The sequence below is a fragment of the Melanotaenia boesemani genome, chromosome 21 (genome assembly GCF_017639745.1).
Source record: "Melanotaenia boesemani isolate fMelBoe1 chromosome 21, fMelBoe1.pri, whole genome shotgun sequence".
NCBI lineage: Eukaryota > Metazoa > Chordata > Actinopteri > Atheriniformes > Melanotaeniidae > Melanotaenia > Melanotaenia boesemani.
This window is the reverse complement of record NC_055702.1, coordinates 17,844,168-17,856,385: the sequence shown is the minus strand read 5'-3', so window position 1 is coordinate 17,856,385 and position 12,218 is coordinate 17,844,168. Positions and strand designations below refer to the sequence as shown.

Here is a 12,218-nt window from a genome sequence, read left to right as displayed (position 1 = left end):
TAATTTAACTGAGAACATTTTGGTTGAAATAAAATGAGCTAATGTTATGCAAAGCTTCACTGTATTTGAATGCATCTTTGTGGCACCACAATATTAGGGCGATATATATTCTTTCTGCTTAGCATCAGGTCGTTTGCAATCCAAGTGACCTTTATGAAAGTTGCCATGTGCGCAAGATTTTTGGAGGCAAACATCTCTTGAGTTGCTAAAGCAATTTTAGTACAATTATTTGATTTGAATTAGATATGAAATAGAAAAACATGCAACTTCTAATATGCAAATATCATGAACTTACCTTAAACTGAGAAAAAGGGTATTTCTAAAGGCATATGTATGGTTTCACCATAGCTACACTATTTGGTAGTCCTTGTCATTTTTCTTTCTTTCAGTATATACTATACTAACTTGTTGCATGAATGTCTCCTCAGAATTAGCTGTTAGCTTGAAAACATTTGACCCTTTTGTTTGGAGTTTCTACTGCCTCGTTGAGCCTGGATACAAACAGTTGTACACTTCTTACTTCTGGGGTTAACTGTATATGAAATGCAGTTTAATGTATTTAATTTCAGTATGTCCAACAGCAACAGAAGTCACTGCAGGTCATTTCAGCCAAGCTCTGTGAGATGGTGACAGTTGTTGTTTGTTTGACTCTTTGTGTTTTAAGTATTTATTTTTCTAATCTTAATTATATATGTGTATATATGATGTAGGTTTATTTAAATGAATAAAAGTAAAAAAAATGTTTATCTTCAGTTTTCTGAAAAACATGTTTTGGATTTTTTTTTTTCTCCTTTCCAAAATGTTTGAATTGATCAGAGCTGCTCAACAGACCTAAATTTGGTACCAAATCTAAGTTTATGTATTAGTGTATATGTTTAATTTAGCCAGTTAACTGACATTTGAACTAAGCCAAGCAAGAGCATCTGTTAATATTGTGTGGAAAGAAGGGCATGCCCTAAAAAGGAAAATACACACAAGACGGCAGAGCTCCATAAATATATCCTGAGTATTTTTAATGCAGAATCTGCTGTACATTTCATGTTATGTGTAAGGAATGAGCATTCAGTTTCAGTATGCTCCTGGGAAGGAGCATTTGTAGTGGAAAAGCATCACTTTTACAAAGATTTAGCTGAAAAGATAACATCTCGTCAGACAAACCGCGTTGGAGACGGTAGTCTTAGATTTTTCCAGGAAAGGTCCCTTCTTCTCTCTGGTCATCCCATTTCTGGATCTAAAATGAAAAAGATTCAGAACATTACTCTGTGACTAGAGAACCCTTTTTTGATATAAATGATTTCAATATAGTTCATTTATATTGTGCCAATTCACAATAAATGTCATTTCAAGGCATGTACTGAAGAAATACCTCGACTGTTGAGCCATAGTTTGATCATTATCAGATATGTAAACGTACATCTACTGTAAGAATCAAAACATGTTTTGTAGCTTCATTAGCAATTATTTTATATGTATATATTGTGTCAGACCTACCAACCAATTAGAGGGATAGTGATAAGGACAATTAATGTTATACAAGGTTTGACATGTGTTGAAGATCTGAAGTTGACCTTAATTAGATTTACTGCACTAAGATTAAATTTAATGGGGGGTGATCTGTCTGTTTCCATGTTTTCATTCTCCAAACTTAGCTGAGACTCTCAGGAATGCAGGGAATGATAAAGTTGTTTGACCCCTGCTAAACAGATACACCAGCAGCAGAGGGCCATTATTCCCAAACTTCTTTTTTACCCCCTTGAACTGGATTGTGTCATTTTTATTAAAACATAAATAATGTAGAATATTTACCCAGGATACAGGGCAGAGAGACTTATAGACCCTCTTGTACCATTCACACGGGGCAGTGTCTACTCCTTTGGCGTCCAGAGCTTTCTGGCAGCGGTGGTAGTCTATTAATAGAGAACCAACAATGAGTACCAAATAAACAGTAATGACCCTCAACAAAGCCTAGATCTGCTCCAGCTAGAGTTCAAGGGTCAACACCATAAAAAACTCCCAAGGACATGCAATATTTGCACTAAAACTTTTCACATTTCTTTACTCTTAAAACAGAAGAGAAGCACTGGAATGACTAGATCAGTACTATAAATGCCCAGCACATCAGTAAGCACCTTTGACCTTGTCATCTCTTCTTACCTACCTACATAGTTGGTCCAGCAGTTTCTGGTCTGGTTCTGGTTAGGGAATCTGGCGTCAAAGGGGGCAGTGCGGTAATTCTCGAGTTTGGTCTGAATATCCTCAGCCATGTTTCTCTCTGTCGAGAGAGTAATCAATGATTACTAAAATGGAAAAGGGAGTCCTACAAGGGGATCTCGTTATCAACGCTCATGCAAACCAGCCTCGTGTATGCATATCAGGAAAAAGCAAACAGATGTTAATGCACCCCCTCATTAAGAATCTACGTGTGAAGATAAGCTGTATGGAGAAGTGCTGCGCATCTCTGAATTGTCAGAGTGAGCAGAGGATTATTTAGGAGGTATTTTCGGGGTGCTGCATGCGGCACCTGAAGCTCTTTCGAGAAATGCGACGCTGTCCTCAGATAGTCTACTCCCCTAGTTAAGCATATCTGTAAATGCTATAAGGGTATAAGTACAGTCGCACTTTATTCTTATTTTAGTCCCAAAATGCGACAAAAAAAAAAAAAAAAAATGTGACAACAATTTGGGGCTTTTGCGATCATTAAAAGGCCTAGTCTTTCTGGATGTCGAGGCATTTCCTTGTAATAGAGCAGTTTCCCTTTCTCTTCTTTCTTTTTTAAGTACAAACAGGTAATTCTCTGGTTCGGATCTTACCAAGGTGTCACTTTATCATCTCAACGTTGCTTAAATGGTTGGGTGAAAATAATAATAATACTAAATAATAAACACTAATAACTATGCAGCTGCAATTTTTAGTCATTCTACACATTTATGGTCTGGTTATGAATAAAAAAAAGTGTTTATATTATTAAATAAATACAGGCAAAGCTTACCTTTGTCGCAGTTCCTGGCTCGAGCTCAAAGTGACTTTTATACCAGACGGTTAAAGTGTGTCGTTCCTCTGATAAGCAACGCACACCACGCGCTCGCGCTCGCGCTGTGCTCGGTTTTGAGAGATTGCTTTCGTGCCGTCCTATTATATTGGTATGGCGGACTTGGGTCACATTGGAGTGGCATCAGTGTCGAACATACTGATGCTTCAGTCCACCTCCACACAGGTCTGCATGAAGTGTGGATAATAAAATATTTTTTATGCCATTATCAGCAGTATAACATAATGTTTAGCATTTTTTTTTCATGTTCCGCGTACAGATGTTCAATCTTTTAAACGCGGAAGTAGGTTACTTTGTTTTTCTTTATTTTGGTCAATCATTAATGGAGGTTTGTACATATTTCTAAAGGGGGGTGTTAGATTATTCGTTTACCCTAAAAGTCTTTAAAATGTACGTTCAATATAGAAATAGGTAGAAATAATGAGGCGGCAGATCATACAGGCAGCTGTTTAAATCCGGATCTCACTAACTTGGAATTTGGGCTCCCATGTCTAGCATGTAGTCTTTCTGATACTATTTTTTCTTTCTTTTATTTTTATTTTTTTATTGTATTTTAATTATAATTATTATTATTGTTATTATTGTTATTATTATGTTACAGGAAAGGAGGCTTTTTTTTATCATGGATGTGACATTTGAAAAAGGCTAGTTTTGTGTCGTGTTGAATGGATTCACGGGACATTTTAACAACGCGGACTTTGATCTAAATGTCTGCATATTTATTAAGATGAGAACTATGTATTCCCGCTGTATTTTTAAGGGAGAGCTTGCAATTGCACACGTGTCCGTCGTTTGTGAGCGGCTCCGCGTCTTTCGTCATGAGTCATGTGACTCCAGTCTAGTTTCGTCCCAGCTTCACTCCTTTTCCATGTGTACAATTTTCATCCAAATACCAACCCAGTACGATCATTTGCCCAATTATTCCCTAAAAGGCGCGGATCGCCACTCCTCACCAACACACAGGAACCTGTGTCCGCGTCATGCGTCATGATTTGAGCCGTGACGCGAGCTAATTTACACGCTACCGCCACGGCTGTACGTGACTGTCTTCTGTGGACCAATGGATGCATGTAGTACCTCTCGCGTAACTGCTGTTTTTTTGCGACCACATACACAAGAGGGCGGCAAACCCTCCGTTTTGAAATTGGCCTCTCTTTGACACACGCTTACATTAAATACTAACTCTAACCGTTAAATTATGAGTTTAAGCACGAGATTTTTTCATAAAATCTTGAAATGGCTGATGGCACGTTTTAAATATAGGCGAGTTAATTGAACTATATTGTTTTTGTAGTTTGTTTAGCCAAAATATTGGAAGAAAAACAAATTAAAAGATGTTTACTGACAGTTGTTAGAATGATAATATGGGGCGCCAAGTGTAAAAATTCAGTATAAAAGTTGTAGCTGACACATTTTCATTATTTATCTCACTTTTCTCACATTTAGCACATTTTTCCTACATTTTCCTACATTTAACATAACTTTTAACCACATGTATAATGGTCAAATAGAACATCTAAATCTAAATTTTAAATCTAAATCTAAATGCTATATGTTAAATCTAAATGTTATATGTTATATCTAAATGTTAAATCTAAATCTAAATGTTATATGTTATATCTAAATGTTAAATCTAAATCTAAATGTTTAAATCTAAATCTAAATGTTATATGTTAAATCTAAATGTTTAAATCTAAATCTAAATGTTATATGTTATATCTAAATGTTAAATCTAAATCTAAATGTTATATGTTAAATCTAAATGTTTAAATCTAAATCTAAATGTTATATGTTATATGTTTGACCATTATACATGTGGCGCCCCATACGATAACGGATGCTACAGAATGGTAAACATCCCCGTGTTACAACTTTTTAGGCATGATTCTGCCATCTAATTCAAAATGAGTTATGCCCAAATATCTGGGTCAAGCATTTACACTTCACTATGCTTACACATTCACATTAATGACCAAATACACATTGTTTTACACATTTCAATTTCCCTCTGAGATTAATGAAGTACTTTTCATTTTCATTTCTTTATTCATTTCATGTTGCCATTAACAATATGGAGATGTCACTCTTGGAGGGTCTTCATCCAGTTGTTTGAATCTGTTTTAATTCTTAACTTTGTTTTAATGCAGTCATTTTTTTATCTATTAAAGAGTGTGGAAAAGATGTTTCCAGTTAGCTGTATCAAAGTAATATGTAGGTAACATGACTGTAATGCCATTTCATGTGGAGCAAATACAAATTACATGAGATGGTATATAGAGACCAAAGAAGACAGCATCAGGACAGAAAAAATAAGAGTGTATGCCTTGAAAATAGAGATGATCATGCATCTTGCCACAGAGCAAAGGGCCTGAAAACTAGCAGTCTGGATCACAATTCAGTTACAAATTTATACTGGAAATGGAAAAACAAAATGTTCAATGACAAGACTCCACCCTGCAAAGCTAATCTGTGAACCGTTGTATGAGGATATTCTTCACAGTCTATGAAGTCTATGCCAAAAACAATAAGCTTTAATACAAACCAAAGAATGTGCAACAACTGATTTTTATCCCCACAAATATATAATTATTTTCTGTACTTCTTTATTTGGGTTTGTTTAACAAGGACAAAATGAAGGTGATCGCCATCATGTTACAATTACCAGCTGGGTATCACAGAAAGTTAAAAGAAAAAAAAAAGTTTATTCCTCAAGTCCAAACATTTTGTCATGTCACTACCAATAAAAGCCTGTTCCACAGGATCTATATATTAATGTTAAAGAAAAAGTGAAGTGATTTCCTCTTATTTGGCTAATATAAACCACTGAAGGGGAGAAACAGCTGTAAAGCCCCCAGCAATAACTTAGCATTACTAAACCGATGAGATTCAGCATTTAGTGATGTATAATCAGTAAATCATGACATTAAAGAACATTATATGTAATTTTCCTAAACATGGATTAAACTAGTCTTAGACTAGAGGCTTTTTTTCCCCTTTTCAGTGGAAATTTTTGAATATATTTCTTTTACTCCAGGTCTAACCTTAAACCATGTCTAGGAAACGTCCTCCACAAGTTACAGCATCTTGGATTAAAGTACATAACCAGCATTTATGTCTTAATGGTCAACAACAGCATCAATGACGACAAGACTGACATCGAAACACTTTCACAAACAGTTCACATAAAAACAAATGGAGTCACTTAGTGTATACCTTTAAGTCGTGGGAATATGTCATATTTCAGGTTTCAGTACATATAAAGTCGCGGCCCAAAAACACACCTACTGAGTTCAAATCATTGAGTGGGTGTGTTCAGCCTTTTGACTGCTTTTGAGTATTTATATTGGTTTAACATAGTTTTAGTAATTGTCAAACTAAACTAGCTTTGTCTAGCACTTGCTTTATGGCTTCTGTAATTTGAAATACTCAAACACTAACTGCCATCTTTAACACATAGTTGCATAGATCCAAAATATAATCCAGCCTCTTAATTTCAAGGAGAGCCTTGCATTGATGCATGAAAGTGCTAGAAATAATAGAAATAACAAGGCAACTTAGATCAACTTTTCAAGCAGTAGAACAGCAATCTGTGCGGAGTGAAAGTGAACAGCAACTCCTTAAATTTTTGATAGTAAATATAAAATCATGTCTGAATACAGGCAATGCCCATGTAGGCCAGTAAAGATCAGAAGTAGAACCCTGTCAAATAAAGTCAAGCGTAATTCCTTTAAACACAAAGGATTTTCTTTGGTGGTCAGCAGCTGTAAATTAATAAACTAGTGTACAAGATTTGGTTTTAAAGTCTCTGCAAGCCAACAAAATTGAAATTGTACTGGGGCATGTTATAGATGATCCTTTCACTCGTCACTGAAACGAAGTCGGCTGAAGGCCTCTTTGATGTCCTCACTGGTCTCTGAAGCTCCGCTGGTGCCAATCTGGAGTACTTTGCAGAAAGGCACATCCTGCTTCAGCTTCCGCTTTTTGAGGACAACAGTGCCTTCAGCACCCTTATCAGGACCCATCAGCAGGAGGTAGGCAGCATGACGGCCACGCTCCATAAGTGTGGCTGAGATTTAAAAAAAAAAAAAAAAAAAAACAACAACAAGAAAAGTCACCAAAAGAATTAAGCGACATTTCCCAAACATCTCTTACCGGGATTACACAGTTTAATCATGCTAGTTACATTAGTAAAAACTTAGTCAAAAAGCACCTTTGAATGTTATAATGTGGTCCATGACACTGGAGTACTCGAGGAGAACGTTGGAATAGAGAGGGTGAAGCATGTAAAACCGTCGATCACTATTGAATGATTCCTGAAAAGAAACATTTGAGTAGTCAAAACGAAGTATGTGAATTTCTGAGTAATCAAGGTCTAAATCAGTAAAAATGATATTTTCATGAAAGCAGCACACTTACAGATGAGTTGAACTCTGAAGGCAGCAAACCCCAAAACATAAAGACTGAGAAGGAGTTGGTGGTGTACACTGAGGCAGATCTCGGTGAGTTAGCAGCAGCCAAAAGACTTACTTCCCAAAGTACACCGCCAGACTTCCCATCCAGAATGATTATCTACATACATGATGGACAATGTCAGAGTCTGACTTGATCACTAAAGGAAAGAATTACAGCACAGAAATACAGAAACTAAATGTAATGGTACCCTTTTTGTGTTGTTGCCTAAATCCTCCTCAACCACAACATCAAGGACACCATCTTTGTTAAAGTGACCGAAGGAGGGCTGGCTGAAAGAAAAACAGGACAACATTTGCTTTACTCAACACGTCTCAGAGTGACATTAACACTTTCATAAATACTTTGCTCCAATATGGCTTTTATAGGATGAATGATTAATGACACAAATAAAGTATTCACACACACACACACACACACACACACACACACACACACACACACACACACACACACACACACACACAAAAAGCCTAATAAATAATGCAGCAAGTACAGAGTCACATATAAGTGATACCTGGGGACTGAGCTGGTGTTGAATCTCCACTGAAGCTGTAATTTTGTTCCATCGATTAACACCACGCCCTTCTGAGTCATGACCAGCAGGTTGGAAGAATCATCTGCTTCTTTAGTTCTGAGCATTCTCACCGTCTCAGACCTGCCAATCATAACATAACATAACATAACATAACATAACATAACATAACATAACATAACATAACATAACATAACATAACAGCTTTAGCTACAATTAATGTCAACAAGCTGTTTTGCTTGAGTGATCATTGAGGGCGATCATTGCTTCTTACTCAAAGATGGGTACGAGGCCATCTGCGGTGTTGGCATTTTTGTCTTTGAGGTCTGCGTTCATCCCAGCTTTAGCCTTGGCAGCAACAGTCAACAGTGCCAGTCCATACACGCCGGTGTCTGTGTGTGAATTAACACTTACTCAATACCATCATCAGGTCTTACATATCCAGATTCACGCATATACAGTAGCTATAGTACATGTTGTGGTTGGTTTGTTTTCTTTTGTTCCTCAATCAGCAACCAAAATTAAAGCTGGCATAAGGAATCAGTGTTTCTTAAAACAACAGGCTGACAGAATTCAATCATAAAGGGTCCACATATAAAGAACTGTTACAGATATCCTACTACTTACCATAGTGGCACTAACTCTTACATCAGCTTCTACTGTTTGCTGTGTATGTAATAAAAGTCTTTTAAATACTTTAAATTATTTCCCTGTGTAGATCTACTGAGCATGTGTACTGCCACTGGAAATCTTTTGGCTACTTCACATGTTTGATTTGTTGCAACTTGTTATCAGTGATGATTTCAGACACAAACCTTTTTGGAGTAGTATGTTTAAAGAACCATTTTTCACTTTATGGAGACGGTGACTGGTTACGTTTGTGAAATCAAGAATCACAGTGGAGCCAATCTGGGTTCCCAGACGCCCTGAGAGCAATACCAGCTGAGTCTGCAGAACGCATAAGCAACAATAAAATTTATTTATTTACATTTTGTTGCAGTAATAAGAGATTATTTCACTGCTTCCTCCTGTTATTATATAATTTTTTAACCAAGGGAAAGTAGAACAAGAATATAACCCCCGAAAAAAGGCATTAAAAACTTAGTCCACTAAGATAAGGCAACAAACTTGATTACTAAAATCACTGATATTTACCTGTGTGTAGTCAGATGCCACCAAAACCACATCTTTGACACGATCCCCATCCTGATCTGGGACACTAAGAACTGGCAAAGAACTCTGCAGACCAGTGGGCCAAGGCTGCTGCCAAATGATGTCACCTGATAAACATCACCAACGAGCAGAGCATTCAGTTAGACTGAGTTTGCAAAATACAGTTTTACAACAACCTCTAACTGTCAGAACATGTGTGTCCCAGATACATGTGCTTAAAGGTGATAGCTACAACTTTTTCATTAAAAAAAAAAAAAAAAAAAATTTAAAAATAATACATCAAAAGAACATCTAAAGGGGTGCAGAATAAAAGTATATAAAAATATATTATAGGATATAAATAATGGTTTTAGAAATTTTCACGAGTCCAAAATATATAAATATTTACATTCTTTTGCAATGCCAGCATCTACACTAAAGGATTCTAAGCCAAAGCATTAGTAGGTTGATGTCACGTGAGGTGGAGCTCCAGAGTTGCTAGATTGATTGCACTGTCTGGAAATGGCATCTACCTGTTACATTTCTCAAATTAAAGCAGACCAAAAACCAAGCAGGACGAGGGTGAACTTCGGGCAAGCATTTGAGAGCTGGTGCTGACTGAAGGAAGAAAAGGGCTTAAAAGTCACACGGAGGTTGCCACTTTCCTTCTCGACAGGTAAGTAATATGTTTTGCTAATGCTAATTAATGGTCAGCCTTACTGTAACATTTTAAAACTCATTAACAGTCAGCCGGTACTATAAACTGGCACAGGCGTGTTGCAGCATGTTTGCCCATGTTCGTTTGTGGTGAGTTTTTTTTTTCTTGCAGTTGTTTTCATTTAAAGCTGCTGCTTACTAAATACGGTTAGATTTAGCTTGTCCATGCGGATTTTTGACGTACCTGGCAACTAGTAGAATCTAAGGTTGGAGCGAACAAGTGTGAGTGTGACACCTACTGTTGGGGAGGAGTTACAGTTGTAGCTATCACCTTTAAAACATTAAACAGACTACAACAAATTCCACAAAAACACACATTCGTATTTAAATCATGATAATTATGTAAAATTACATAAAAAATTTCATATGGAAAATCAAATGTAAAAACAAAAAGTGACAAAATAACTTAAATCGCCTGTTGTTTTTAATCTCTTGACATAAAATGTACTTTTTAAAAACAAACTGATCTCCAAAACGTTGTGACTATTACCTACTATACATCATTATTTTACACAATACGGAGAAAACCAAGTTACCTGTGTATTTGTTTATGGCCGTGATGTTGTTCAAATGGGACAGCAGACAGTGCCAGGCTGTCCCTGTGTCTTCGTCCATACCACACTGGGCCCAGTGAAACTCAGGATCCAGTGCCCTCTCCCACAGTGTGTGTCCATCTGTGCCGTCTACTGCTACCACAAACACACACGGCGAAGGCAGACCTGGAACACCCACTGAGTTAATCTGAATTACACTTAGCAAGTCATATAGTGCACTATTACAGTTGTGTCTTTTATATGATTCAACTTAGCTGACAAACATTTGATACCTTTATCAGCACATGATTTGTTCTGCGTGCCTTCTGTGTTTTTGAGGAGAAAAAGGACATCCATCACCTTGTCACTGCTTGCATGCTCAATAGCTAGGAAGTCATAGGTTGCTGTGGTGGAGATTAATAAAGTAGTCATTCTCACACTTAATTTAAGATCATTTCAAGAGGTAAAAAGCATACAATAATACACACCTGCTTCAGAGAAAGTTCTGTTCCAGGTAATTAGATATTGGGGTCTCACGGGACAGGGAATGATGAAGGAGAAGGCAAACACGATGGTGAGACAGAGGAACAGAGACAGAAAGAAGACTGCTGTTCTCCAATGGCTCAGTTTAGAAAATCCCAAGACTTCCTTACAACTATTCTTCTTCAGCTCTGTTGCTGATGGTGCAGTTACTGTTTCTGCCCCATCTTCTCCCCTCTTCAAGGGGTCGCCCTCAGTGGAATGGTCTGTGCTCTCCATTACTGCCTCCTCAATGCATCACCACAGATCTGCTTGGAAAATGAGAGGATATTACAAGCAGAACCATGCCTCAATGCTGTAAATTCGCATCGTGACATACAGCTTCCATTTACTCCTACATCTGTCTCCACAGTGGAGTGGATTACAGGTCTACATATCTGCAACTAACTAGACAAATCTCGCTGGCATTAAAAGATATCCTGCATAGAAAAAGTACGAAGACAGCAGAGTCTGACAGTCGAGCTATTTCTGCTGCATCAACCTTTGTGGGTGTGCCTATTCAGACGTGCCAGCACTGACTCCAGAGATTTCTCAGCACACATAAACTATAGCACGGGACGGCACACACTGTTGTTTGCGTTATAACCACTGGATTTACTCGTGTTAAAACCTAGAAATGATAAAGATGTGCCATATACGCAGTCGCCTGGATATAGTATATAAATACAAAGTCAAAACTACTATACAACCTCAAAACTATATCATTCTTGACGGGTAGCAAACTTAATTTGATAACTTAGTTTGCTCACTTGTTAGCAAACAAAGTTTGCTAACTTGTTGAACAAAACCCTCTCCCGCAAAAACAGGGCGATGAAAGACGTTCCCGTGACATAAAACCAAACAATTATGTTAAAATACACATAACTGAGGCAAACTGATAATTAAAAAAGAAACAAAGTTTGTTTTTTTTACGTGAACTCTACTCCCCGTCCTTGCGGTCACGGTTGTGGACTACTAGCAGCAGGCCTAACAAACCTGAGTTGCATAAACAAATCATAGAGAAGCCAATGATCTATGAGTATTTTAAATTCTTGGTTTGTCTGACAGGCAGTACTAAGGTGAAATTTTATAAACTCAAACAGCCTTACAACTGCGAAACACCGTACCATATTATTAGAATGAAAATAAAATTAATATAAACCAATGTAATTCGAAATATATAATTTATTTAGATGTCGACAGCCGGTAAAAGGCCTCAGCCTGGAAACCTTAATTTAGGGGA

The 12,218-nt window shown here is 37.1% G+C and overlaps 2 protein-coding genes across 7 annotated transcripts; both read right to left on the bottom strand.

The window, feature by feature from the left end:
- Positions 1 to 988: 988 nt before the first annotated feature.
- LOC121632176 (cytochrome c oxidase subunit 6B1) lies at positions 989 to 3,147 on the bottom strand. Of its 2 annotated transcripts, XM_041973410.1 has the most exons (5): positions 2,990 to 3,147; positions 2,159 to 2,272; positions 1,807 to 1,907; positions 1,171 to 1,231; positions 989 to 1,139 (listed from the first exon to the last, which is right to left on the bottom strand). In XM_041973410.1, exons 2-4 carry the CDS (start codon positions 2,262 to 2,264, stop codon positions 1,178 to 1,180), a joined length of 261 nt encoding a protein of 86 aa, XP_041829344.1. In that variant the 5' UTR covers positions 2,265 to 2,272; positions 2,990 to 3,147; the 3' UTR covers positions 989 to 1,139; positions 1,171 to 1,177. The 2 variants fall into 2 exon arrangements, with proteins under 2 accessions (XP_041829344.1, XP_041829343.1); XM_041973409.1 differs by having other exon boundaries at positions 989 to 1,231.
- A 2,488-nt stretch (positions 3,148 to 5,635) lies between these two features.
- On the bottom strand, positions 5,636 to 12,030 carry fam234a (family with sequence similarity 234 member A). 5 transcript variants are annotated; one of them, XM_041974857.1, is made up of 12 exons: positions 11,909 to 12,030; positions 10,945 to 11,244; positions 10,750 to 10,860; positions 10,460 to 10,642; positions 9,210 to 9,334; positions 8,870 to 9,002; positions 8,329 to 8,446; positions 8,037 to 8,177; positions 7,710 to 7,791; positions 7,466 to 7,618; positions 7,260 to 7,362; positions 5,636 to 7,115 (listed from the first exon to the last, which is right to left on the bottom strand). In XM_041974857.1, exons 2-12 carry the CDS (start codon positions 11,213 to 11,215, stop codon positions 6,907 to 6,909), a joined length of 1,629 nt encoding a protein of 542 aa, XP_041830791.1. In that variant the 5' UTR covers positions 11,216 to 11,244; positions 11,909 to 12,030; the 3' UTR covers positions 5,636 to 6,906. The 5 variants fall into 5 exon arrangements, with proteins under 5 accessions (XP_041830791.1, XP_041830792.1, XP_041830794.1 ...); XM_041974858.1 differs by having other exon boundaries at positions 11,915 to 11,997; XM_041974860.1 differs by lacking the exon at positions 11,909 to 12,030 and adding an exon at positions 11,733 to 11,902.
- Positions 12,031 to 12,218: the final 188 nt, after the last annotated feature.